We start from the raw sequence: 27,110 nt of genomic DNA on the forward strand, positions 1-27,110 counted from the left end.
AGTGCCAGGGAGTGAAGGTCCAGGAGGAATCACAAATACTTACCAGTGGCTCCGTCTTCTCCTGTGGTTTCTCTGAGGTACTTAAGGACACCACCAACATCTCCAAGACGTTCTTCATCTCTGCTTCACTTCTTCCAGGCCCCAGCCTCCCCCCAGCACTGGAGCCACAACAAATGATGGATAGCCCCTGGCTGACAGAGGCTGGGGTTATTTGTAGTTTTCTCTGCCCAGCCAAAGGCACCAGTCTGGGGGAGCTTGATGGATAAACACAGCATGGGCTGTCCTGTTAAGAGCTGCTAGAGCAGAACCACTTTTCAGAGCCTGCCCGGGTGACTGGCTGCCAAAGCTGAGGTTTCTGACCAGAGTTGGATCTCTGTTCTTGATGGAGATTCCAGCACAGCCATCCCAGCCTTCAGATGCTGGGAAAAGTGCCTGGGCGTGCTTCTGCCCCCTCCTGCTCCTTGCAGATACACGTATGCTACGCATACATACGCATAGCATTTTTCTTGTCTGGCCTCAGTGGCTCTCAAAGTGCTTTAGATACATTAATTACCTACTCACAGGGGTATTAGAAGTGGGTATGTTGGGTTACAGGAGGAGAATGACTCACACAAGGTCATAGGCTCACATTCAGCCTGCTGTCTTAGCTGCTCAGCAGCTGCTGGCTGACCTCACTGCTTCCACCTCAGCTCGTCTTAGGAACATGCCTGGGGTCTTTCTCTGTGCTCATGCCTTGGCGAAGGCCATGGGCTGACGAGGACCCTCCTTTCCCTTACTGAGAGATGCAGACCAGAAAGCCACACACTGGGAGAGACAAACTATTAAATCTGGCATTGGCTTCTACTGATTCAATAGAAAGCCAGAAGCTGCACAAATAGACCAAGTGGTAAAAGAAAAAGAGGTAATCCATTTTGCTCAGCTGCTTTCTCTTGAGCATCAGGTGTTCAAAGGCTGCTGAGCAGCTGGTACCCTGTCCAAGTCAGGAGCTGGGTGGGATAGAGTTTAGCCGTAAGGATGATGCCGTCAGCCATCTTAGGGTCTTTCACTTGCTGCTGTCTCCCATGGGGTCACATTTCCACATTGCTGTCAGATTTCAATCCCTTTCCAAGAGATCCTGTGCATCAGCCAAGCTTTGAAACTGCCCCTTTGAGTGCTCTCAGCCCAGGGCAGATACATCCTCAAACACTTCTCAGATTTATCGTGATGTCGTGAGCCTGCACAGCAGCTTGTGAGTGCTCTCTGAGCTAGCTGTGAGACGTGTTGGTTCAGTAATGTAGTCACAATCTTAAATACAGAGTCCTCTACAAATTCTCACTGTGCACATTGTTTATGAGCAAATGTCAGCTCAGTTCAAAACAACCAGTTATCAGCATTTCTGCCTACAAGGTGCCGTGCTTTGTATGTTGGCAGCTGGATAATAGTGTTGAGTGATAACCTGGTAATAACTTTGATGTTATTCTGAATTCTTTGGAATTTCATCAATGCCAGAAGTTTGCAGGCTGACTTCTAAAGCATTAAAACAGCAGTAAAATTTTCAGTTTATAGGTTGCTTTGAAAAAAAAAAAATCCAAGCTCCTCTTCTGCAGTGCTGCAGCATCAGTCTTTCATTTACATTCAACCTAGATAACTTGTTTATAACAAACAAAAGTTGTTTGTTATTATTTGCTCATTTGCCTCCCTGGCAGGATGCATGTGCCTCCTTTCCTATGTTTTCTGATTTGCAGTCATTTTGCAGACTGCCTCCCCATGTCTTACAGACTGTCAGTGGACCCGCAGACTTGAGCTAGAAAGCATTATTCCGGAAGGCAAAGAAATCCATGCAGTGAAATAATCCAGAGCAGCCATCCACATCACTGCATTATCTCTATTATTCCCCGGAGTGTGGTAACAGTGTTAGTAGAATTGCAGAGCTCTATGTGTAGGAGCCTGCTTAGGCTTTATTGCAATTACAGTCTCCACTGGGTGATTGGACTGCTCCCATTTCTTTAATAGAAACAAACAGACAAAACCAAACAAGAAACACGTACCCGTCAGTGATAGCTGTGTTAATTTGGGTTATCATTATTATCCTGATAACTTTTCTGATGCCATTAAGCAGCATGGTAGGAATATCCAGCAACACCTCAGAGAAGAAAACTCTCTGAACCTGAAGAGTTAACTGGCAGATACCTTGGAGATGGTGAATCCCTTCGGTACCCAAATCACCACCCAGCTGTTACTCAGAGATAAAATGAGGCTCATGACACACATCTAATGGGGGAGCGATCGCTCTGCCTCCATCACCAGCCGATAGACACAGGCATTTAAAAGGGCAGGAAAGGCAAACGTGGCCAGTTAGTGGCAGGTAAAACGCAGGCAGTTAGCTGGTCAGGTTACTCTCCCCTGAGTCACCAATAATCTGCACTCTGAGGTGATTTAAAGGCTTAGACTCTGGGGTGGATCAATGTAATGCTGTTATTATCAGTAACCTCTGGGTTCCCTTCAGCATCATTGCACTTCTGTTACCATCCCCTTTGGCCTCTTTGCAAATGCCTGCTGATACCTGATAGCAGCACACCACGCAGCGTTCAGACTGCAAGAGGCTGCATCCCAGTGTTGGTGTATGGAATAAGGCTTTTCTTCTGAGACTCTGAAAGCTCAAAGTCTGGCAGTTGTTGCTGAGAAAAATCTGTAAATGTCTCTGGCAAGGCTGGGAGGATATACATCCTACTGGAACATGTGTTCCTTTTCCAAAAGTCCTCCAGAGCAGCAGAACTGTTGAAAACCAGGCGAGTCCTCCTGTGGCTCAGAACATGTCTGAAACCTTCAGCCTTCATGCTCAGAATTGCAAACCTGGCAAGCAGAAGGGAAAGGCCCTTAAAACTCAAAGCAGAGCACACAGTCACTTAAACTACCAGCGTCCCTTAAGCTACCCCTGTCTGAAACGCAGTGCTAAGTGCCACTGGGGCTGCAGCTGTGGGCTGGCCAGGTTATGGCTGAGCACAGCATCCCAGGTAAGTGGAAGTGGGATAGAGGCACCGGCCCAGGGGCTGCTTTGCACACAGGAGCTCCTTCCCCCACCCGGGAGCCTCTTCTGTGTCTGTCACAGCAGAATTGTGGAAGGGCAGCAGGGTGCTGGAAGCCAGGAGATGAAATGCCCCTGGCCACCGGTGTCCTTCTGTTGCTTGTATTTAAAATGTGATGGAGCAATTGAATTTGTGACCTCAACTTGCCTGACCCTTCTTCTGCTTTCTCCTTGTGTAGGTAGGGAACCTTGGCCTACTTTTTATGCTCCTGTTTTTTATCTATGCTGCCCTGGGAGTGGAATTGTTTGGCAAGCTAGGTGAGTAATGTGCCTGCCACAATTTATTTCATCCGGTTGATATTTATTTGATACCTAGCTGCTTCCTTTCTTCCCCTTATTCTTGGGTCTTCACAGCTCTCTGTCTGAAGATTAAAGCTTTTCTCTTGATCTCAGGGTCATGGGTGACACATGAAGATGTAATACAGAACCTGTCCAATGCGCACACACACACGAGAGGTTTGTCCCACACCACCCGTGGCTGTAGAGGAGCTATTTAGTGTTTAAATAGAAGTGTCGACGTGGATGTGCTCGCAAAGATGGAAGTTTGCTACTTCAGACAGCACACGAGTCTGCTGAGCCTGATGACAGTCAGATTCGTGTTGGAGTAGCGCCACCATAAACACGTCCTTCCTTGCAGCTTCCACCACACTCCATTAGTTTGTGCACTTGGCTGACATTGCTCTTCCAGCTGCCCAAGTTTGTCCATCCATTGTTCTTCTCAGCATCACTTTCTTCTGTCTGCGTAAATCAGGAAGCATCCACTGGTTCCTGCAGGTCCAGCGTCATTTCTTCCTCCAGCTCAAGGTGCTCGTGTCCACCTCTCCAAAGTCAGGCAGAGGCAACCTATATTACCCATAAACCTGGCTGAGCTGGGCAAGCAGGGCAAGGCAGGGAGTGCCTGTAAACGTGTAGTGCAAAGCAGACGTGTCTGCCCTCCCAATGCTTACATCCCAGATAGCATCAGTAGGGCCCATCCTCCGTGGTGATTTTATGGCTGTCATTAATCCCCTTTATGAGTTCAGCCCTGTGCTCAGATTACAGATGCCTGAAAGCAGAATATTTCTTTCAACCCAAGACAAATTATTTTTCAGTCTCCACAGGTTCTGTGTCCACCTCAAATGAAATACTGTGCATTTTATATTACTTGTCTGGATATATGGATATGTATTTATTCAGCCACAAAGGGGAAAAGAGTCTTATATGCAGAGGCACCTTCTGCTGAGCTGAATCCTTTCTCTGTTTCCAGGCACAGCCTTGCCAGTGCCAGCCCCCAGGTAGCCCAGCACATGGCAGGGACAAGGCAAGCCCTAAAATGCCTAATGGCAAAACTCCCATGCAAGAACCATTGCTGCCTTTCATCAGGAAAACATAATGAGCTCATGTTTTATGGAAGGAGGGATATTTTGTGTGTTCAATTTGCATTCATTAGTGTATTATCAGTCGGGGAAAAAGAAAAAAAAAAGTAAAATTAGTTGATTTTATTGCATAGAAATAAACCTTACCACAGGTAGGCACTGCACAAATAATCAAGGTGGAAAATGTAATCAGCAGAATAACAGACAAAGCAGATTGTGAGGGGCAGTGTCTGTTGAGACACCCAGCAAAAGGGGCACAGGGGGCAGCTCTGAATGAGCATTGGCAAACAGCCCTTCACTGATGTGCTCCCCCCTCATCCTCCTGCAGACTGCAGTGAAGAGAATCCTTGCGAAGGGCTGAGCCGGCACGCGACGTTCACCAACTTTGGGATGGCCTTCCTCACCCTCTTCAGGGTGTCCACGGGGGACAACTGGAACGGTATCATGAAGGTGTGTGCAATCTCTCCTCCTTCTTCTTTATAGATATGGAGCTGCAGTTTTCTGGCAAATGTAGGCCCCTCTTGTCTGAAAACAAAAGCAGTTTCCTTAAAAGTCAAGTGTGTTTTCAAAGCGTAATATTGCCCACGTCTTGCTCAGCCTGAAACTTCATATTCTTAACATATGTAGTATTCTTTAGGAAAAATGAATCGTAGAATGGCCCGGGTTGAAAAGGACCACAGTGCTCATCCAGTTCCAACCCCCTGCTATGTGCAGGGTCGCCAGCCACCAGACCAGGCTGCCCAGAGCCACATCCAGCCTGGCCTTGAATGCCTCCAGGGATGGGGCATCCACAACCAAATTGTGCCAGTTGTTGTGGCTCAGAGAAGTAACCACAGACTCCATGTCCGGATCTCTTGGGAAATAACACCATCCTCCTCTTTGTAGACAAAGGCTATATTTTCTTCTGTTTGTTTGGGTTGTACCCACAAGCCTTTGTGCCTGGGATATGTTGCAGTATATGAAGGTTGAAAATTACCTTTGATCATTTTTGACATTAAACTATTCTCTCTGTAATTTGGAGCCCCAGAGTTTACGAATCCCTCCCCTGTTCCCTCTGTTGCAGGACACTCTCCGGGAATGCACCCGGGAAGACAAGCACTGCCTCAGCTACCTGCCTGTTATTTCTCCTGTCTACTTCGTCACCTTCGTCCTCATCGCACAGTTCGTCCTGGTCAACGTGGTGGTGGCTGTGCTGATGAAGCACTTGGAGGAGAGCAACAAGGAGGCCAAGGAGGATGCTGAGATGGATGCTGAGATCGAGCTGGAGATGTCCCGAGGAGCAAGCACGTCAGCCACCAGTGGCAGCAGGGGAGGTGCAGTGGCCCTGGAGAGCAGAGCACCCTGCAGAAGCCAGGAGGCCATGAAGTCCGAGCCAGCAGTGCAGGCGAAGCACCAAGCCCTGGTAATGGTTTGCTTGAGGTGTCTGCTCTTCTTGTGCTCAGATAGGGAGGGCATGGTTCCTGCCAGTTCCTGATACCTGCTATTGGGCAGTCTGGTCCCAGTGACACAGAGCCCTGGCAGCATGGGAGAAAGGCAGTTTGCCTTATGGCAGAGGTGGAGTCTGCATCCCGCACCTCGAGCCATCTCGGGAGGTTTCCCCAAGGTGGAAGGCAACTTGTGACATTCTCCAGGGCTAACACTGTCCTGGATGTTGCTCTAAGGGAGAGTTGAAAGGTGATATTTTAGTTTAGAAGCACAGTGTCCCACGTCCCTGTCCTGTTCCTCCAGGTCCTTGTTGTTTCAGTTCAAGCAGCAGCACCAAGGAGCAATCTCATAAAGTCCTGATGCTCTGGCTCTGACACGTGTGAGAGGGATGGCAGAAATTCCCTTCACACAGACACAGAAATGCTGCTCAGGTTCTTTCTAGTGCCATTCTGGTATTTCCAGAGAAGCCTCAAGCAAATTGAAGCTCTTGCTCTGCCTAAGGCATGGCCAGCTTGGACCCTGAGTGCTGTCATGTCCCCACCAAGAAGCTGAAGCTTTGGGGCTGATCTCCCAGATAATATCTGCCCCCCAGTTCTTCTAGCTCTCTGGAAAAATGAGGCAATCAGAAGTCAGGAGGAATAAAGGAGGGGCTGTGAGATGATTGTCTCATCCAACGTCAGCAGTGTATGATTAAGAGTGAAAACAGAATTGCTTTGTCACCATGATTGCAATAAATCTGCTGCAAAATCAATGGGGGATGTGAGATTAAATTACATTAAATTAGATTTTTGTAAAATCCATCAGACTCTATTAAGTCGAGTAAGAAGGAACTTAGTTACATAGCAATGGGGAATTCACTACATAAATGTAGTTGCTAATAGAGATTCCTGCAGGAAAACACACAACCAACACCTGTGTTGCCTTTCTCAGCAGGGAAAGACAGTGCACATCCCTTCACACAGGCTCACACGGAGGTGTCAAAAGGTGCCCTGCCACATCCTGCCACTTGTGCAGCCCACATTTCCTTTTCTCTTCCTTCCTGCTCTGAGCAAGTAGGGCAAAACACCGTGGGGCAGACATGTTGGAGCACTGGGACGGCCTTGCTCTGCTACTGATGCTTTTTATCTCCCTAATTTGAAGGAGGCGCTGAGCTGTGAGAACGTGTCTGTAGCCATCCCAGACACGCTGGAGGGGGCTGAGACTCCCATGATGGAAATCCCGTCCTTCTGCTCTGTTTCCCACCATGTCCTGACACCTTCCCACCACCCCCGAGGCCGCGAGGCTGAGGTGAATGGCTCCGTGCTGTTGTTCTGCGTTGTGGCGTTGTGCTTTGGTGCTGTGCAGCTGGCAGGGCTGTCTGAGATGTCCCCCACCTGTCGCTTGGCGGCCGCAGCTCTCGTCCCATCCTCAATCCTTCTTAGTTCTGCCTTTGCATGTGCAGGAGAGCTGGGCAGGGGGATGGCGGTCAGCCTCTTCTCCCAGTAGCTAGCGATAGGATGAGAGGTAATGGCCTTACATCGTGCCAGGAGAGGCTTAGGTTGGATATTAGGAACAGTTTCTTCTCCAAAGTAGTGGTGATGCTGTGGCACTGCTGGCTGGCGAGTGGTGGGCTCACTGTGCCTGGAGGTGCTCTAAAACCGTGGAGATGTGGCACTGAGGGATGTGGTCAGTGGGCATGATGGGGATCTGGGAAGTCTTTTCCAACCTCAGTGATTTTATCATTCTATGTGCTGTGCTATGTGATGTGTCAGCTGTCTGTCTTCAAGCAGTGCATTGAGAGCTGGAAGCTGGCAGAGTCTTTTCTTGCTTTGTGGAGAGAACTGGACCGCTTTGGTTACCTTACTGTGTCTATAAGACCTTGTTTCTGGTACAGTATTGAGGAACCAGCAAGGCATGAGCAGATCAGCATGTTAATCTGTGAGGCTTTCAGCAAGCACCAGAGCTGTGGTGTCGGGGAATGCTCTGGGGAGGTCACTGTTCCCTAGAACAGCTGTAGCCCCACAGAGTGGCACCCAGCTCCCATCATGTAAGGATCCTGCATGGATATGCCATGCTGCAGGCCTGTGCACGAGGACATGCAGGCAGCCTTGGGTGTCCAAGGGGAGCTGAGCCAGCCACAGTGAGGGCTGGGTTTTGAGCTGTGTGCTGACAGCAGGCAGCTTCCTGCACTCTATGCTTTCAGGCTTCTTCCTTCAATGCTGGGGTTGACTTTGGCTTGGCACTGGGTGAGCAGATCCTGTTAGGAGCCTCAGAGTGGGGTGGTCTGTACCATCAGCCCCAGACAGCCAGAGGAGCCTCATTAGACACTGGGAAGCAGAGGAGCAGCTGCCCCACTTCTGCCTGCGCCATCCCATTTGCAAGACAGCACAGCATGCCATGCTGCTGCATGTCATCAGCCCTGGCACTCTGTCACTGCTGAGCAGCAAGACAGAGCAGGCTCGTTAGTAAACATCTCTCTGCCTCCTCCCTCACTCATCCCCCCTCTTGGATATCCTAAATCAGTGGGCTGCAGTCATTCAGCACAAATGGGCCTGGAAGAGGAGAAGCAGTGTAGCACTGCTGTGGAGCTGTGCATGAAGCAGTGGGGAGCACATCCACTGCCATCAGGAAACTTGCAGTGATCACCCAGAATTAATTTGCTTCAGGCTTGGCCCATTTTCCTCCTTCATGTGACTGTCAAAGCACCGCCTAGTGGCAAGCATCTCACAGTATTCCTAGGCAACTTCTGGGTTCACAATAAGCTCTTGAAGACCACCAAGCAGGTTATCCCTGCTCAAGACAGGCAGTGAGTGATATGAAGGAATAATCCTCAAAGAAGTCCCTTTCATGGAGCCGTCTGAAAGCTGTGGGACCCCAAAGGAGGATCATTGCGAAGGCATCTCCCAGGGACAGGTGATAACTGTGACTTTGTAAATGCAGCTGCATTGGGGCTGTGGCTTTCTGCTGGCAGAGGGGAGAGTTTGTTACCTGACAGCGCAGCCCAGGTTCTGCCAGAGTCATCCCATGCTAGGGCCCAACAGCTGGAGCAGTGCTGGAGATGCACAGCCCTGGGATCAGGAATTCCCTTCCTCTGGGAATTTTGCCCACAGCTTGCAGGCTGCAAGCCTCTGAGAATTGATGGTGTTCCCCAGTGCAGAGCATCCCACTGATTGCCTTTGCTTCCAGAGGACCTTCTGGGCGTTCCATCACTCAGCAAAGGTCATGTCCTGCAGAGAGATTAGTGGGATTGTGTTTTATTGAGTTCCCTCTGCACCAGAGCAAAATCAGAGCTCCAACAGCATTCTGATCCCCAGACAAAAGAGGAGGGAGCAGTGCTCACTGACTAAAAATGCTTAACACCAAGCTGCATCTTCAAGGCCCTCCTGGGTCCATTTATTCCATTTCTGCTGGTCTGAGGGGGGTCTCACAGTGAGTGGGCTGCTGCCTTGCACCTCTCCATCATGTGCTGCAGTCCTCCCTCACTGCTTCACAGGCTGGGAAGGAGCTATGCTGATTGCTGTGGATGCAGCTCCCAAGCACAGCAGGCATTTCCCAGCAAGGAGGAGGAGCAGTGGTGGTGGGGCAGCTCCAGACCTTTCCAGCTGTCAAGAGCAGCTCACCAGGTGTGAGCCAACAAACTCTCTGCACACGTTTAATAGTTACAGGACTTCTGACAGTGGCTCAGAGCCACTTGGCATTTACCCAAATCCCTCAATTGGGTCTCAATAGCCGAAAACTTTAAAACTGCAGTTGTTTATGTCAGAGGGGATGTCTGTCCTTTTGTCCCAGCCAGAGAAGACGGATAGGTGAGATCCCTTAGAGATGAACTGAGATTTCCTAGGGAAATGCCCCAATCCTTCTGCTGCAGTAAAACAACGGGACGAGGACTTTTCTTCTCCATGCAGCACCAGGATTTCAATGGCCACCATTCATTCCCTGTTGTGAAGCCAGAGCTCGTTAGCTGGGAGCTTGTTAGCTGTGATGGCCAAGGGCCAGCTGGCACAGCCACCACACCGTGCTCTAACTGAGCCCAGAGGGATGCTCCAGATGCCCCCCATCTGTAATAGCCACTGTTGGACCCCCAGCTCCTCAGCCAACTTCAAGAGGGCAAAAGCATGGAGTAATTTGTCTCCGAATGCATCTCTTTTGGGATCTGAGGACAGAAATTCATGAGGAATGTATGGAAAATTAAACAGATTTAACCAGATCTTTGGTGAACTCCAAATTATCCAGTGGGGGATCTCAGGCACAGGTTTTGCTTGCACAGAGGGAAAACAGCCCAGAGGAGCAAAGCAAAATACATTTAATTTAAGACATGCAGCTGGGAAAATGTTTTCAGTCCGTCACCGGGAGACTGACATTAAAGGAAAAACCAGAGGGATTCACTGTGCTTTAGATAACAGGGTGAATTGTGAGGGGGATGTGTTGAGGAGCCCTGCTTGAGGCCAAACACAGAAATCCCTTCCCTGAACCCAGCTCTGCACCCACACGTGTGATGCCCTGGGATGCCCTGCAGCTGCCTCCTCTGGGGTCAGCAGTGCCCAAATGTCACAGGGGAAAGGCCGCAGGGTTTGCAGTGATGTTACTGTGGGTGTACGTTTCAATGTTTGCCTCTGTCTGTGTGTGTTTGAGGAGATCATGTATGGATTTCCAGAAGCACGTGGGGCCTGGCACTGCCAGCAGAGCAGTGTCATTGGTGCCTTGTTTCATTCGAGCCAGAGTCTGAACTCTGTACTCAGCTGTGCTGCCATTGCAGTCACCAGGGCTGCAGGTTCTCTATGAGGTGCCAAGAAGAACATCTGCACGAGGTTTTAAAGCAAAAAAAAGCCATAAACCCACCCAGATGCTGACAGACCCCTCTCTCTCTCTTGCTTTTCAGGGAGGCATGGCCAGCCCGCAGCCTCAGGATTCCCAGAACCTGCTGACGGTCCGCAAGATCTCCGTTTCACGCATGCACTCCTTGCCCAATGACAGCTACATGTTCCGGCCTGTGATGCCAGCCAAAGCTCCTTTTCCCCTCCACGAGGTGGAGATGGAGACGTATCCCTGCAAGTCACAGCGAGGTACCATCCGCGTGGCTCCAGCCAGAGCCATGGGGCAGATGCATGGTGGTTGGATGGGGAAGATGCCCCCGGAGCTGCGTATGGGTTGGGTGTTGCTTTGGTTGTCCTGACACCACTGCAGGACTGCAGCTTTGTGTTTCTGTCACATCCCCGTGTGGGGACATCTGGGGAGAAGTGGGGCTGCCAGGCAATGGGAGAGGCGTGGAGGACGGGCTGCTAGCCGAGGAAAAGGATATTAACTGCACATTTCATCTCGAGTGATCAGCCCTGACATCAGGGATACGAATCAATAAAATCAGCAGGAATGAAAGCTAGTGTCGGCAGTGCTTCCTGAAGAGCTCCTTACAGCTCTTGTTTCAGTCTCAGAGCAGCTCCTTTTCACACGGTACATTGAGTTCATAGATGGAGGAGTTTCTTTGGGAGCATAAAGATTAGAAAGCACCCTCCAGTGCCTCCACAGCCCTTACAGTGAATCTTGGGCAGAGGCCCTGCAGCCAGGGAATCGCAAGCTGTGCAGAGCCTGGGAGCATACATTTACCTAACTGCATCCAAATACATTTCCCCGTTCTGTCTCCTTTGTTGGTGAGTTGGTTTGAAGGGGAAATCAATAAGGAAGAAACTATCTGCCTCCCTAAAAGCACATGTGCTGCTTGAGTGGCTCCCAGGCACTCACCAGCCTGGTTTCCTTTAGTGCAACATTTGGAAATGCACGTGCTGCTTGGACAGAAGAGCAGTGGGTTTACAGACCCTGATGGGACTGGCAAGGTCTGCTCTGATTTCCTGGGGTGAATTAACTCTATTTGCTCAAGCAGCCTGGATACCAGGTAATGTTCTCTGCTCAGTATGTGCTAGTATTATTTCACCTGCAAATTCTCTGAGCAAAGAAAACAAGGTTGAGTTTCATGGCCGGACGGCTGGGGATGCTTTTCATCTCTGCGGTGGGTGTAAATCAGGATTTATGCCAGTGTGGGACTGCTGTGATGGGGGCAGGGGTGGGTAGAGCTGACCAAGGACTCTTCATCCTTCCCCAGTTTCTCTCCAGGAACACTCAAACGATGGCTATGATGGGTGCTTATTTTCTCTCCTACTTAAGTCATAGTCCTGTAAGGTACATGAATTGTAAAACTGAGCACACACGGATTCCCATTAGCATTAATTTCGTCATGGGCTTTTCCCTGTTAGTTAAGAATGTCTGCTGTTCTGCCCATATCTTAGTGCCAGCACACTGAAGATGCTGTGAGGTGAGCAGTCTTGGGCTGTTGTGGTCATACAAGCAGTTTGCTGATTTATTGGAAGAACAGGAGAAAAGTGTACAAATACAGAAGTGTTTGGATTCCTTCAGTGCTCCCGACTGTGCTATCTAGAGGGGTTTTTTTTTATTTGTTTTCTGTATAAGAGCTAGATGGAAAGTTTCCAACAGAAGGAAATTCCAACCAAGGACGGGAAAGAAAGTGTAGGGTTTTGATTTTATGGCTGTATTTGTAAAAGGTTTTATGGCAACATTTTTCTGCATCATAAAAAACGTTTTGTGAAGCCTGGGTTAGTGCATGAATAGCACAACTCAAGAGTGAAACTCTGCCCATAGGAGAGCCCAAAAACAAAAGAGGGAGAAGTGGGGCGGGTTGGGGGGTGGGAAGCCCACTGCTCTGCTGCTTCCATGCTGTTGTGGAGAAAAGCTCCAAAAGAAAAGTGATTAAACAATACGTTTTCTTTCTTCCCAACAACAAACCTCTTTCTGAAATGCAATTGCAAACTGGATGGCTTTTGTCACAGGTTCAAGTTCCCTGACCTCTGGGCGAGATCTCTTGAAGTGATGGATAGCTGTGTTTTTAACATGGAGCGGCAGCGCAGGAACAGATGCTGGGTTTCAAGCTAATGAGGACTATAAATCCTGCAGCCAAAAAAAATAAAAAATAAAAAAACAAAGATCTTTCAAACAAAGTAGAACCGCAGTAAAGCAGCACTATGAAGGGGATGGGGAGGTGGGATTGCCTTTAGGTGCAGCTGGGGAGCTGGGAGCCTTCTTCAGGCTCAGCAGCCTCTGTGCCATGAATGGGAGCCAGCCACGTTCTGCTTCGTGTCAGGCAGTGGTGGGACTGTATGAATGGTAGCAAATGGGAATTCTGTCCTGTGCATGTCAGTATTGTCCCCTCCTGGGAAAGCCAGGGCAGGGTGTTGCAAGAGAAGGTTTCTGTTACCTGAAACAGAAAACAGAAGCTATGAGCATCGAGTTTATAGTGGGCAATATCCTGGAGAGGGCAGGGCCACGTGTAACGCAGATGCTGGAGCCTACAGGCGCCACTGCAGCAGCAGTGACCGTCCCCTCTCTGTGTCCCAGGGTCCATCACCTCCATCCGCTCGCAGCCCGTGGGGACGTGCTCCTCCCTGAGGGTCCCCCCCGAGTCCCTCCATGTGGCTGTGCGCTCCCCCGGCCGCGAGGGCTGGCACCGCTGGAAGGTCCTTCCCCCGCACGTCGTCCCCCGGTCTCCTGCTCTCAACAAGCTGCTGTGCCGGCAGGTAAGAGGCCAAGAGTCAAGAGAGGGAAACCCCTGTAGTCACCCTGCTGTTTCTCTTCTTTTCCAGTTTTCTTGAAGCTGACAGCAGCATTCCTCTTTTTAGAACAAAATGTTTCCGGTTCTGTTGACATAAAATCACAGAACCATGGAATAGTTGGGTTGGAATGGACCTCAACACCCATCTAGCTCCATCTCCTGCCATGGGCTGGTTGCACAATGTTCTCCTGTACAGCCATGGTCTGATGGGAGCTGGCACAACAGCACAGTGAGGGATGCGTACACCCACCAACTTCTCTGCCACATGCAGTGCCACCCGGCAGACCCCCAGGCTCTCCTCATCTCCATCTCTCTCCTCCTTTTCCAGTGCAGCTTCAGGTTTACTATCAGAAAGAACAACTTCTCTGAAAGAGCGGTGATGCTTCAGCACAGGCTGCCCAGGGAGGTGGTGCAGTCACTGTTCCTGTGGAGGTGTTAAAGAACTACAGTGTTGTGGCACCGAGGGATGTGATTTGCTGTCACGGTGGGGCTGGGTTGGGGTTGAACTTGGTGATCTTAGAGATTTTTTCCAGCTTTCACGATTCTCTGATTCCAGGAGGCCATTTGGACAGACTCTGTGGATGGACACCCTCCAGACCCTAAGGACAACGTGCAAGCAGAGCATGGAGAGATGCCACCATCACCAAAGCACCCTCAGCACACCCTCACCCCCAGCCCTCTCCACCTCGCAGCCTCCTCCCTGCCATGCTCCCCTCCACGCTCCCCACCAACCTCCCCACACCGGCACCCATCGCTGACTCGGAAACACTCTTGCAGCCAGCACGGGGTCCCCAGTCCCACCGAGAGCCCCCCAAGGCCCCAGGGCTGCCTCCTGGAGCCCTCCGACCTGGCTGACGAGGAGGTTCGCCACATCAACAGCTCAGCCAAAGACTGGGGGGAGCACTCGGAGGCCGGGAGCTGCTCCACATCGCCGTTCGTCTCGCCGGCCGCATCGCCGGTGCCCTTGAAGAATTGCAGCACAAGCAGCCTGGCAGCAGGCAGCAGCAAGGAGAGGGACTTGAAGAAGTTTTACAGCATCGATACGAAGGGCTTCCTCACCAAGCCCAGCTGGGCGGATGACCAAAGGCGGCACTCCATCGAGATCTGCCCCTCCGTCCGCGATGGGGACTGCGGCTTCGAGGAGCGCGCCGAGGAAAAGCCGCGCTCCCCTGCCCACATCCAACCGGAGTCTGAGTACATCCATGGAGCCCGGAGGAAGAAGAAGATGAGCCCGCCCTGCATTTCTATAGATCCTCCCATGGAGGATGACGGCGGGGCGGCCTCGCGCACCAAACCCTCCGAGAACAGCATGCTGCGCCGCAGGACCCCGTCCTGCGAGTTCCCGGCGTACCGAGAGCCCCTGGAGCCGGCGGAGGCGCAGCCGGGGGAGCCGGGCTGCAAAGCGGAGCGCCGTGCCCAGCACCTCGCCATCCCCGGCTTCTCCTTCGAGCAGTCGGATGGCGGCGGCTCCCTGAGCAGCCTCTCGGATCTGCTGGACAGTGGGCGATCCACACCGGACTGCGAACTGAGAAAGCCGGAGCCCTTAAAAACTCAACGGAGCAACGCCGAGAAAAGCAAAGAGCTGCTCAGCGTGGCCAAGAGCCCCGTCCGGATGCAGGACTTGGTGACTGTTGCGACAGAAGAAGACATCGACGAGCCCGTATAGCTGTCTGGGATGGGGGTGTGGGGGGTCTCAAGGGCTTGACACCGACGTGGGGTTGGACACAGAAGGGAATGCGCGGCCGCGTGGCCACGCTCTGGTTTTTCCCTTTCTTGCAGTCCCTTCTTCTTAAGCGCTGTGGAGGTTTGCAAAAAAAAAAATGAAAACATTAAAAAAAAAAAATTATTATTATTATTATTATTATTATTTAAGAAGAAACCAAACAAACGGATGAAACGGTGCCGGGTTTCGGGGCGGGGGTTCAGAGGGGGCTTTTCTAAAGGGCAAAGTGGAGGAGGTGGGGGGCGGCTCTCGGTCCTGTGCGCCCTCGGTCACATTGATCCGGGTGGTGGCGGATGGGGGCTGAGGGCTCTCTTGGTCACTTCGTTGTGGGGGTTTTTTTGTTGTTGTTCTTTTTTTTTTTTTTGTCTGTTTGTTTCGTTTTGTTTTTAAAAAGATGCTCAACTTTTTAAAAGGCACTTTTAGAGATGTCACACGCCGTGAGAGCGCCCCGGAGATGGGAGCTGTACGTTGTCTGTATATCAGCAGTTATATAAATAGAAATAATGTATTTGTGAGATACAAAACAAGGCAAAAAAAAAAAAAAAAGACAAAAAAAAGTACCCACAAAAACTCTTCTTCTTCTTCATAATGCACATATTTTTATAGAGAAACAATACTGTTTTTTGCATTACGTGTGACTCCGCGGCCGGGTGGTGTTTCCTTGGGTTTTATGTGGAACTGATTATTACAGCCGTTCGTTTCCCAAATGTTTCTGCTCCTCCTTTGCTCTCCTTCCCCCTCGTTCCCCCTCACCATCAGCCCACAGCTCCTCCTTTCGCCACTCCTTTCATTTTTCTTTTGTACTTTAGAGGTTGTGTCCTAACAACGGAAAGAAACCAAATCACTACTGAATTGTAGCCAGTGCAATAATAAGTTATTCATCCTTCTCGTCTGTACAATGGTCCTTTCGCTTGTTTTATTTTTTTTTCCCCTCCTTCTTTTAACAGATATTCAGGTTAAGCGCTGCAATAATCCGAAGCACCGTCCACAAACAAGGTGTCCTGCATCACACGCTAAAAAAAAAGGCAAAAGTTCAATTGGAAGAGATTAAAAAAAAAAAAGACAAAAATAAATAGTAAATTATTTAAGAAATGTATTTTGTTTCCTGCAGTTCAAAGCGAGTTGTTGGTACAGCGTGTCGAGGCGCAAAGAGCTGCTGGTGGTGGTGGGCCGTGTGAGCAGTGGGATCTGTTCTCCTCCTGCTGGAACGCTGTGAGATCACAGTGGTGGCCGTAACCCCTTCTGTTCACAGTGGTAATCAGCACCAGTGAGGCTGGGAAAGGCCTCTCACATCCCCAACCCCACCGTGACACCAAACCACGTCCCTCAGTGCCACCTCCCCGCTGTTCTGAGCGCCTCCATGGCACTGACCCATCACCGCTATTCCAGAGGAGGAATTGTTCCTAATATCCAACCTGAACCCACACCCACACGGATGTGGTTCCTCTGCCACGTTCCAAAGCCTCTCGAGTTCAAGTCAACACCATTTTAATACTTTTTAATATACACGTTTCGTTTTGGGGTTGATTTTCCATTCTTAGCCTCCATTCCCTGCCTCTTCCCTGCTCCTCAGCCAGGCCCTCTGCTCAGGACAGCCTCACCACAGAGCACTGACATCACGTGTCGGTCGGCCCCAGCACTGCGCACCAGCAGCAAAAAGACACAAGGGAAAAAAAACAACCAACCAACCAACAGAAAGAATTAAAGCAACCGTTTTCGTTTGGTTCATTCCATGCCGCCTCATATTTATGCATCCACGTATATCTTCTGTTATTTATGCATTCATTACTCAAAAGGAAATGTATCTCGTTTCACATGTATTAAACTGTATAAACTGGAAGCCTGGCCTGACTTTGTGAGCAGCCCGGGGCCCCGCGCGGCTCTGTGCAACCAGCAGCCAGGGGGGATGACTGCAGTTCTTCCTTCCTGTTGGTTTAACGGGGGATTCTGGAAAAGCACCATCAAGGTAATTCCTAACAGCGCTTTGGGGGCTGTGGTTGTGTCCTTCTGAGGAGAGGAAGGGATGCGGATTGAGCCCTGAGCTGAGCACAGCAGTGCTGTGTGTCCTGTGGTGCTGCTGTCACTCTCCAAAGCCCCGGGGGGGGACCCAGGTTGATGGGAGCCTGGCAATGGATGGAGGTCTGTCCCACAAAGCGCTGCTCTGCTCTGTGATTTCCAGTTGAGGCTCTGCAGTGGGCAGTGAGCTGCATACAAACCCATCTCCAACAGAGAGCAGCCATCTGCTGCCTGCTGCTGCTGACCAGGGGGTTCCTGCTGAGGAATAAAAGCCAGGTTGAGGCTGGAACATCTGCTGGTTGGCCAACATGTGCTTTCCAAGGTAATTAATAATAATGAGGCCAAATCAGCAGCAGGGTGAAGCAGCAGGGCTTGCTCTATGGCTCCCCCTGTCCATGTGGGTAGCCTGGAAGTGTTGGTGTTGGGATGATCTGGGAATCACCTGTGTGCTGAGTGCAGCTCCTCCACCCTGTGCTCAGGGATGCTGCATCCCCAGCATCCCCCCTACAATGGGAACCTGACCATGTCTTCCTGGCTCTCCTTTTCTCAAAGGGATGAAATATCTGGAAGGACACAGTTGTGAGTATGGGAACCACTCGCCTCGGCGTGCTGCGATGGCTGGGAGCTGAGCAGGCACAGAGGCAGCCAGAAAGAGAGGTTTGCTGGAACCCCACTGGGGCAACCCCATGCTGAAGCACCCCACTGGTGGCTCTGGCCAACCACAGACCTCATTTCTGGCTGTGGGAAGCATTTGATTCCCCTCTCAAGTGCATGGATGAACTCAGCTCCTGCAGCAGGATGGCACGAGGAGAGTGCTTGGAGCAGGGGCAGCACCTGAACTGCAGCAGTTCCTATGGGGGGGAAAAGACATCCCCGAGCTGCAGCCTCAGCAACAGATGTGGCCATAACCAACAGGGCAGAGCTCAGTGTTGCTCTTCCTGCTCACTGAACCTCCACAGCACTGAGCCGTTTCCACCAGGCTGCCTGCAAGGGTGGTGTTGCTGAAGATTGGAAGTGAAAAGCACCGGATGAATGTGAATTGTTACTATTTAAATGGATCGATCGCTCTTCTGCATTTTTAATTACCATTTGGCCAAAGTGCAGCCTGCAGGGACCTCGGGGAAGGCAGCAAGCGAGGACCTTGAGGCTGAATCTCGGATGGCATCGACCTGAAACAGCCAAGCTGAGGAGAGAATAAAAGCATGAGAGCAGCACAGATACGAACCATCCCCATGCAATTACAGACAGCCCTTAATCAATCAGTGCTGCGAGATCGCGCGGGTGGCACTGATACTAATAACTATTTGATGTTTGTACAATCCTCCTTAGGTTGAATAATCAAACTGACTTTATCCATTAAACCTTTGCAATTAAGCTTTAAATCCAGGGCTGTGTTTTAATGGCTGGGTCTATCGCTTCTTCTTGGCAGGGTTTTCATTGGGGATTTTGCTGCATCCCACCAGACCGAAGCTTCTCCCCAGAGCTGCTCACTCTTCCTGTTCCTCCAGCCCTGACCAAACCTGGAACGCAGCTCCTCAGTCCTCCTCCTCACCCTCTCCCCATTCCTGTTGGCATGCTAATTTATTCCATGGCTCAGATGGAGGCCCTAATTAATTTTCCTCATTAATCAAAAAAGAAAAAAGAAAAAAAAAAAAGGGTCTCACAAATGGAAACACGTTCCAATACAAATTAATTCTGAATAGAAAACCGTGCATCTCATAGCAATGCTCTGCAGCTGCTGTCAGAGCCGGACCCCAATCCCATCAATTACCCACCATAACGAGGGGTGGGTGCGGAACAGCAAAGGCCGGCATTTCTGCTTTGGCTTCCTGCTGCTCTTTTCTGCTCCAGGGGGATATCGGTAACCATTCCTGGTTGCTCTGAGCTGCAGCCCAGGTAGCCGGCAGCCAAAACAAACAGCCACAAAAGGAGTGTTAATTAAACGGCTTCGCTTTGCAGCAACGGATGGCTGATCGGGAGCGGTTTTATTTTTCCCCCCGACAATTTTCGGAGGAAATATACGACTTTCTTTGAAACCTTCCTGAGGGACGGAAGGGAAAGGATAACATTGCGGCCATCCCCCTTCCCTCCGCCTGGATCCAATCCTGCTGCCCGGCTGTTGTTTGCTGGGCGTTGAAATCTCGAATACAACCTGAAAAATCTGTCTGAACGTCGGCACAGAACGCGTCCGTGGGAACGAATAATGCTGGAAACCGTGGGGACGAAGCAGCTCTGTGACCCCGCGGGGTGACACCAGACCGCGTGAGAGCCCCAGAGACCCCCGACCCCAAGCGTTCCTTCCCACGGACAGCCCAGGCTCGCTCCTTGCCCAGCAGCAGCACCTAGCGGCCGTTTCCCTGCGCCTGAGCGGCAGGAACGGCTTAGAAAGAGCCGCCCGAGTTCGGGAGGTTTCCGAGACCCCGCCCCGCCGTTCCGCGGAGCACCGCGCCCCGATGAAGTTTGTCCCTTCCGCCGCTCCGTCCGTCCCCACGGCAACGGCCCCCGGCAACATGGCGGCCGCCAGCAGCCCCAGCGTCTTCATGGTGGCCGTCAACGGGCAGATCGAGAGCGGGCAGGTGAGCGGCGGGGCGGGGCGGGACTCGGAGCGGTGAGCAGCGCGGCCCAGCCCGGCGGCTCGGCCCCGTAGCGCGGCCCCGGCTCAGCTCCCGTCCGTGACGGCGGGCCGGGCCCGGCCCCGCTAACGCAGCCTCTCTCCTGCAGTTCCCCGGGTTCGACGACCTCTACTGCAAGTTCTGCTTCGTCTACGGCCAGGACTGGGTTCCGGCGGCGGTGAGGCCCCGTTCTGTGCCCCCGGCAGCACGCGCAGCGCAGGGCCGGGCTCACACCGCTTTATCCCCGCAGGGCCTGGAGGAGGGCATCTCCCAGATCACCTCCAAGAGCGACGTCGCACCCACCACCTTCGTCTGGAACTTCCCCATCGACATCACCTTCAAGAGCACCAACCCGTCCGGCTGTGGGTGCTGCGGGGTGGGAGCCAGCCTGTGTGCAGGGAGCCTCTCTCACAGCCACGTCTTTTGCAGGGCCGCAGATTGTAGTGAGCGTCTATGGACCTGATTTCTTTGGAAATGATGTGGTCAGAGGTTATGGAGCCGTTCACATTCCCTTCACGCCAGGAAGGTGAGGTGACAGCCCTGTCATCGTTCAGGGCTGAAATAGAGATGAATTTCCAAGGTACCGAGTCATTTCAGAGACAAAAGCATCTCTGGATCTGCTTATCATGTCTTGTTCGTTTGGCAGAAGGGACGTGGAATTTCTAGCAGTAGTCCCATGTTATCCAATAGTTTTTGGCAATCTTTTAGGATTTTGGTACTCCTTAAGTTAGAACTGCCTGAAGTCAGCCCACAGATGAAGAGCAGTACGTTAGCTCTCCCCCCAATACTCTCAGCACACACTAAGCTTTCATTCTCACCCCTGGAAACTGACTCAGTTATGCTCTTCCTATGCAAGCAAACACTTTTGATACAAGTATTTTTTTTTCTTTGTTCAGTGCTCTGATGTATCTGAATTGTTTTAGGCATAAAAGAACCATTGCTATGTTTGTTCCGGAGTCCACATCCAAGCTGCAGAAGTTTACAAGGTAATCATTTAAGATTGCTTATTTTTAAAGAAGTTCATGGTTTTATTCACAAGCATCTGCCCAGCTGCTCACTGATGAGTGTGTGTGTATTCTTTCATTCATAACCACACAGTTTTGAGCTATGGAGGTAAAGTCACATTTTCAGGTGTCTGGGTTTTTTGAAGCATTTTCTTAAATGCCTGTCTAACTTGTTGGGTTTTCATCCTCACATTTCAAAATTGTTGGTTTGAAAAAAAAGGACAGCAGTCTGGTACCTGAATTCTTTTACCAACTGTGTCCAATTATTTACTTGCTGTTCTCTTCTCCAAGTTGGTTCACGGGGAGACGTCCAGAATTTACTGATCCAAAAGTGGTAGCACGGGGAGAAGGAAGAGAAGGTAATTCTGCAGGAGCTCCTGCTCTAACCCTTGCATGACAGCAGGCTACAGCTTGGCCATCTGCTTCTCCTCCTGGAAAAGCAGACCTGCCCTGCTACTGAGTTCAGCAATGACTCAAAATTTGCTGCGAACCAGCATTATTCATGTCTTCTTTCTTCTAGTAACGAGGGTACGATCTCAAGGCTTTGTCACCATTTCCTTCAACGTCGTGACTAAAGATATGAAGAAGCTGGGCTATGATGTGAGCCCAAGCGACATGCAGAACCCCTGCCTGGTGCCTGCTACAGAAAGGATTCATAAGTACTGAACTCAGAAGTGAGATGGTCAAAGGTACACAGAGAAGTTAAGCACCGGGGATTCGTTTTGGTTTTCTTTTTCCTTCAAATGGAAAATGAGCATCTGACTCAATTGAGAACATTTTACCTGACCTTCATTCTAAAAACAAAACACTAACCCATAAGGCTTTGGAGTAATTATGTAGAATATTATTCTTTCAGAAGAATACAGGTTGAGAAAACATATAAATTAACGCTGTCAGATCTGTTTAGCACTGTATGGGAACTGCTGATCAGGTCTGAACCTCTGATTGACCACCTGAGGCAAGCCATGAGCTGCAGAGCACAGGTGAAGGCAATTCTCCTGTGCTACCAGAAGGGGTGGAGCCTGGCTCCACCTCTCCTGGATCCCATTTAAGTGCTGACTGCCACTGAGGAAGGATCTTTCTGGAGATTGCTCCTCTTGCGAGCCTACAACATCGGTGAGCATTTTTCATTTATTGTCTTTCTACTGCGATAATCCTGCTTAGCCTCACCTCTGTGCACCCATTGACTGGGCAAGCATTTTTATGCATAATATTGGACTATCTCAAAAGAAGACCTGCCAAGTCTTTTTGTAACAGCCTTTTTTACTATCTTTTTGTATTTCAAGAATAGGAAGGTTTGTGGTTGTACTGATTTTCCTTTGTTGAAAACATCAGTGCAATCCCAGTTGTTTTTACTAATAATTCTGTGGTAGAAGTGGGAAATCATTGAAATTAGGATGCTTTCCAAAGAAGAAGGCAGTATGGAAATGTTGCAGTGAGGCACACGCTTTTCTCTGTGCCATGCACTTCTGTCTGCAAAAGCCACAGCAGGTATCTTTGTAATCCCATGTAGTACTGAGCTGGTGCAACTAAATAAAGTAAAATAGTTGTGCACTAGAAACCAACCCTTCCACATTGTTAGTGGGTTTTTGTACTTCAGAACAAGATGATGACTCTTTCATTTCCAGGTTCTATTTCTGCATCAAGCTGCAGAAGGGGGGGAAAAAAAAAAGACAGCTTATTTTACAAGTGTTAGAGAACGTGGTGTTAAATATATGCCTGCTGCATGCTTTTAACCTCTGATAGAACAAACAGAATCTCATGTGCAGATATTGACTAAAATGATAAACCTTGGAGAAGGATTTGAAATGAAGTTGCAGTCTCAGCCAACCAATCATGTGCGCTGTATTTAGCTCCAAGTCACACTGGTTACCAGAGGCACTGTGCTGTACAGGACAGTCAGGAGTAGCACAAAAGACCACATTTGCTTAAGATGGTCCCTTCAGGCCAGCAGATCTTGGTGTTTCACACTAGCCAAGGTTCTAAGCTGCATGCAACATTTTTTAACAGCCTTCTGCCAAAATAATCATTCAGGTGACACACTGTTGTGACAGTATGGATTCAAAGAAGAGAGAATAGAGTGTGAGGAAGGTGTTTGTTTACACAGTTAATGGTCGTGTTTGCTGTAACTAGGTTTTCTCACTGCATAACCCAAATGAATGACCTAAACCATGTTATTTGTTACTGGTGGGTGTAGAAGAAATGTCAGTCAGGGCCTGAAGCAGTGATTGAGCACCTGGCGGGAAGGCAGGGCCAACCCAGGGGAGCTCAGGTGTGTGCAATGCAATGGAGCCAGGATCCACCCCTTCTCACACCACATTTAAGGGTTGGCAGTGGAAGCAAAGCTGTCTTGCTGGAGATTGCAGCCTACCTTCCACTGGTAAGCAGCTTTTTTGTGGTTTCTGCATCCTGTTCTGCTGTATTTGTTTGTTCTCACTTGCTGAAGCCTAAGACTTTGCTACTTAGCTGTTACTGCTGTACTTTCCATCACATTATAGCATTACAGTGCGTGACAGGAGCTCTGAAACTATTCTCAAATGCCTTCAGTGTGAGGACACAAAGCTGCTCCTCAGTCTGAACAGCTTCTTTTCTGACATCTTACCACAGCCTTTCACCGAATCCTCCTATGAGCTACTGTTAGTGCTCTTCCTGTGGGCTGAACAAACCCTACTGTCTACATGTTTTTGTTTCTGTCTTTCAGCTGCCTAGGGTTTGTTTTTGTTTGTGCCAGCATGGATGTTTCTAAGTCCTGAATCATCCAAGGTATCAATTGTACCTATAAGAACAGCACAGAAGTACATGCTGTGGTAAAATGACTAATTGCCTAGTCATCTTCATATTTACATGTGGACATGTAACCTCGTGTTTTGAGTGCATGTATCAGGAGGTAACTGTGAGAAGGGCTTACAGTGATACCACCCTGTAAGTGAACTACCAGGACCTCGAAACTGTAGGAACAAAGAGCCTCCAGAACAAAAGCCAAGTAAAGCAGCCAAGTTAGAAGTGGTTATTTCACACTGTGCTGTCACCAAATAAAAATAATTTCTGAAATGATAACATGAGCACTGGGATTTTTTATTGTGTTTGCATCTTTTGTAATATCGAGAAGTACTTCTCCAAATGGCCTTACAGATCTCTTTCATCTCTTTGTTTCTATTCTGGCTTGTTTTTGTTGGTGGATCCCTTTACTAGAAGTGTAGAACCAGTTGTTTTGGCAACTGTTGTGATCTCTCAGCTGAGTCACACTGGAATCAATATTAGTAAATATTTCCTGCTGGCTCAGAAGAGATGTGAGGAATTATTGTTTCCTTTTTAGAAGTATTTTGGAAGCAGTTATCGACAGTAGCAGGAGAAATAGCTGTGTGTGAAAGACCTGGATCACACAGACATTACCAGCTACCACTGCTTAAATCTCTCTCTTCCCTGGAGCACAGTTACCTGCCCCAGGTCCAATCAGAGCACAGCTGCACAACAGAGATTCTGCTCATGAAAAAATACAGTTCAAAGCAGATAAAATGCAGACTCCACTCCCAGAAGGCTGCAGTGAGTTTACCTGCATACAGCTTCACACTGTGCCACCATCTGAAGTGATACCTGGTTGAAAGGTCTTAAAACATGTTCCGTGCATGGATGCTTTGCTGTAGGATCTCTTCAGTCTGACAGTCTGCTCCTTATGCAATGGCACGTGTGGGGGTGATGTTTTCAATAACAGCTTCCTGAGTTCAATGCCATCTGTTTCTTCAGAAAGGTGACTGTTGATCTATCTAATAAACATGTTCTCCCATAGACAGGCTTGCTGCTGCCTTTATGATTTTCCGGACAACTGTCTCGGTTTTAAGTCTCTGCTCCTCAGCCATGGCAGAGGGTTTGCAGCTGTTTCACACTGGGGAGATTCTCTGCTCTCATGACAAAAGAACAGAGACACGATGCTGTGGCTGACATTAATAAGGTAGGGATTTATGGTCTGTAAGTGTTCACTGCAGTTGCTGTTAATATATGAAAGGTTAAAGAACCCATTATTTGAGAACAGCCAAAACCCAGGGAAAAAAAAAAAAAAGTTGTTATAGTGGAGGCTTGAAGTAATTTCCTTTGCTCCATGCTCCAGGCAGCTGTTCCCACCCTCATCATTTACTACTTACTCATTCTCCCTTCTCCAACCCTGGGCTGAAGTTCCCAGTGCTTGTAACACAGATGGTGGTACAAAGCTGTCAGCTGGCACTGCAGCCTCTGCTTTGTTCCACTTAAATCTCTCCCAGACAGTGAAATTGGCCATTAACCTCTTAATTCCACATAAAGAGTTTTTCCTGCTTATTTGGAACTTGTGTTCAGTTACCCTGCAGGTGGTGGGGATGTGAGTGCTAGTGCAGCAGCTGTTGGAATCTAACACAGCAATGACAGTGCATGTGAGGGATTTCTAGTGAATATGCAGATCCCAGTTCCTCCCCCCAGCATTCTGGCCAGGCAGACAACACCAAAAACAGCAGTGAGGATGGAGGTTATGGAGGTTCTTGCTGCTCCACGCAGTGCAGGGAACAAATCAAACTTCACCTGGAAACAAACCCCCTGTGGAAAGGGCTCAGGACCAACAGTCCTTGTGCTGTGGGAGAGCTTTCCTGCCACTGAAGTGGAAGCTGCCCTGGAAGGAAGCAGCGAAGGATGTGGTCTGAACACTGACTTGAAAACCTGTCAGCAAGGTATTTGCAGCTCTACCAAAACCAGAAACAGCAGCATCAGCTCCTGCCCTCTCGTGGCAGTTCTGAGGAGGACGTTAGAGATCTCTAATAACAGTGAGCTAATAGCACTGTATGAAGGACACCTGAGTCATGCTCCCATGGAGAACTGCTCCATGCTGTGGTGCCAGCTGCTTTGGTCCTCAGGTTGCTGAGGCTGTTTTGCAACAGCAGCTAGAAATTATCTCCATCTGAAAATGAGTGCCTTGCAGACAGATTCAAGCTGACAAGTGCTTCCCTGCAGCAGTGCTGGTTACAGAACAGGAGCCTCCTGAGGTACAAAACAGATTGAAAGTCAAGAGTTTCAGCTCCAACTCTGCGCAGCCCTATCACTGGCAGCATTGCAGCCCAGCACCAAGCAGTCCCAGGATGGCCCACCTGGGTCTGGCAACATCATGTCAGGACTCCCTCCTTCCAGCCCTTTCCCATTTCCCCATCAGCACGGGCAGATAGCACCAAGCAGCAGAGCCTGTGCAGGATGGCTGCAGAGCATCCCTTGTACTCAAGGTTTGTGGTACATTTCCAGTACCCAGCCATCTTTGGAGCACAGACATTAGAAAGCATCTTTTGGCCACTGAAGCCAGGACAAAGGCCATGCTGCAACAGCACAGTGAGAACAGGAGATTTTCCCTATTGGCTGCAAACGTTTTGGTCTCTTGTCCTTCAGCAGGAAGATTAGCAGAAGCATCTAGATGCAGCAGGCTTCTATTTTTATACCTCGATTCAGGTCAAGATATTTAAGCATCCAAATTCACCTCAGAGAATATCACTACATTTAGTGCTAGACTTGCTGATGAAGATATATTTTAAAAAAATAAAAAAATAAAAAATAAAACACCACCACCCAACACAATACCAGCCAGTCCAAGGTCTCCCAGGTAATACACCATTACACCAAGTCAAAACTGGTTCCCTTCAGCTTGGCTACCCCTCTGACTTCCATTCCCCACCTCAAAAGCCCTTACAGAAAACCAGAGACCCCACTGAGAAAACAAACTACTGCTTTAATCCAGCCCCTTGAAATAGCACTGACTTTTTTCACCTGAGGATGGGAATGCACTTGCTCAACCAGTGGCACAAGCACTGAGATCAGATCAGCAATGCACCCAGGCTGCTTGCATCGTGCACTGTTTGTGACCTGCTGAGCATCTGCTCCCTCTGCAAAGGGAGGCCAAGTGCCTGTGCTCTGCACCCCAGCTGCTGGCTATGGAGATGTTCAGATGCATTAGAAAGGCCCTGCACTTCAACAGCAATGTTTGCTTGTTTCCATGCATGCCCTAGCCAGCAGTTCTGCCATGAGGACTCCACCAGCACGCGTGGCTCACTGACTGGAAGTTGTACCCACTGGCTGTGTTACACTGGTAAGCTGCCAATCCCCTATTGATCACCACACTGCTGCCAATTAGCTACCTGATAGGTAATGAGCAGGGAAGTTTAAGGCACCAAAGGGAACAGAGAGGGAGATTTTTAATAGTTGAAGCCTGAAGTCTTTAACAATTAGAGGGTATAATCGATCAACACTAAGAGGCTGGATTGCTACCGCCGTATATAACACCGGCTCTCAGTTATTTATAACCCTGAGCTCCA

General features: G+C 49.6%; 2 protein-coding genes and 1 long non-coding RNA gene across 15 annotated transcripts in view; 2 read left to right on the forward strand and 1 right to left on the reverse strand.

Annotated features, from left to right (window-relative positions):
- CACNA1H (calcium voltage-gated channel subunit alpha1 H) overlaps positions 1 to 15,370 on the forward strand; it is a 200,957-nt gene extending 185,587 nt beyond the window's left edge. For 8 of the 12 annotated variants that reach the window (XM_048961280.1, XM_048961281.1, XM_048961283.1 and 5 more), the window contains 6 exons: positions 3,244 to 3,322; positions 4,748 to 4,869; positions 5,483 to 5,827; positions 10,703 to 10,886; positions 13,225 to 13,403; positions 13,995 to 15,369. In XM_048961280.1, the coding sequence (XP_048817237.1) occupies positions 3,244 to 3,322; positions 4,748 to 4,869; positions 5,483 to 5,827; positions 10,703 to 10,886; positions 13,225 to 13,403; positions 13,995 to 15,104 (2,019 nt within the window). In that variant the 3' untranslated portion in view covers positions 15,105 to 15,369. Of the gene's footprint in view, positions 1 to 3,243; positions 3,323 to 4,747; positions 4,870 to 5,482; positions 5,828 to 6,984; positions 7,780 to 10,702; positions 10,887 to 13,224; positions 13,404 to 13,994 lie in introns of those variants that run through there. The other 4 variants (XM_048961277.1, XM_048961278.1, XM_048961279.1 and 1 more) reach the window with 4 other exon arrangements.
- A 1,770-nt stretch (positions 15,371 to 17,140) lies between these two features.
- LOC125700540 (uncharacterized) lies at positions 17,141 to 19,517 on the reverse strand. 2 transcript variants are annotated; one of them, XR_007379968.1, is made up of 3 exons: positions 19,330 to 19,517; positions 18,264 to 18,360; positions 17,141 to 17,435 (listed from the first exon to the last, which is right to left on the reverse strand). It is a non-coding gene; the product is annotated as an uncharacterized LOC125700540 (long non-coding RNA). The 2 variants fall into 2 exon arrangements; XR_007379967.1 differs by having other exon boundaries at positions 18,953 to 19,517.
- A 113-nt stretch (positions 19,518 to 19,630) lies between these two features.
- On the forward strand, positions 19,631 to 25,028 carry B9D1 (B9 domain containing 1). Its single transcript, XM_048961290.1, has 7 exons — positions 19,631 to 19,753; positions 19,899 to 19,967; positions 20,040 to 20,151; positions 20,219 to 20,315; positions 20,713 to 20,775; positions 21,085 to 21,152; positions 21,314 to 25,028. Exons 1-7 carry the CDS (start codon positions 19,631 to 19,633, stop codon positions 21,457 to 21,459), a joined length of 678 nt encoding a protein of 225 aa, XP_048817247.1. The 3' UTR covers positions 21,460 to 25,028.
- Positions 25,029 to 27,110: the final 2,082 nt, after the last annotated feature.

This window comes from Lagopus muta, chromosome 15 (assembly GCF_023343835.1).
Source record: "Lagopus muta isolate bLagMut1 chromosome 15, bLagMut1 primary, whole genome shotgun sequence".
Lineage (NCBI taxonomy): Eukaryota > Metazoa > Chordata > Aves > Galliformes > Phasianidae > Lagopus > Lagopus muta.

What these genes read in the sequence shown, in the direction of transcription:
- B9D1 (XM_048961290.1), top strand. Translation starts at nt 19,631, where the DNA reads ATGAAGTTTGTCCCTTCCGCCGCTCCGTCCGTCCCCACGGCAACGGCC. An exon ending in AAGCTGCAGAAGTTTACAAG is followed by an intron (nt 20,776 to 21,084) that starts GTAATCATTTAA and finishes CTCTTCTCCAAG; the next exon opens with TTGGTTCACGGGGAGACGTC. An exon ending in ACGGGGAGAAGGAAGAGAAG is followed by an intron (nt 21,153 to 21,313) that starts GTAATTCTGCAG and finishes TCTTTCTTCTAG; the next exon opens with TAACGAGGGTACGATCTCAA.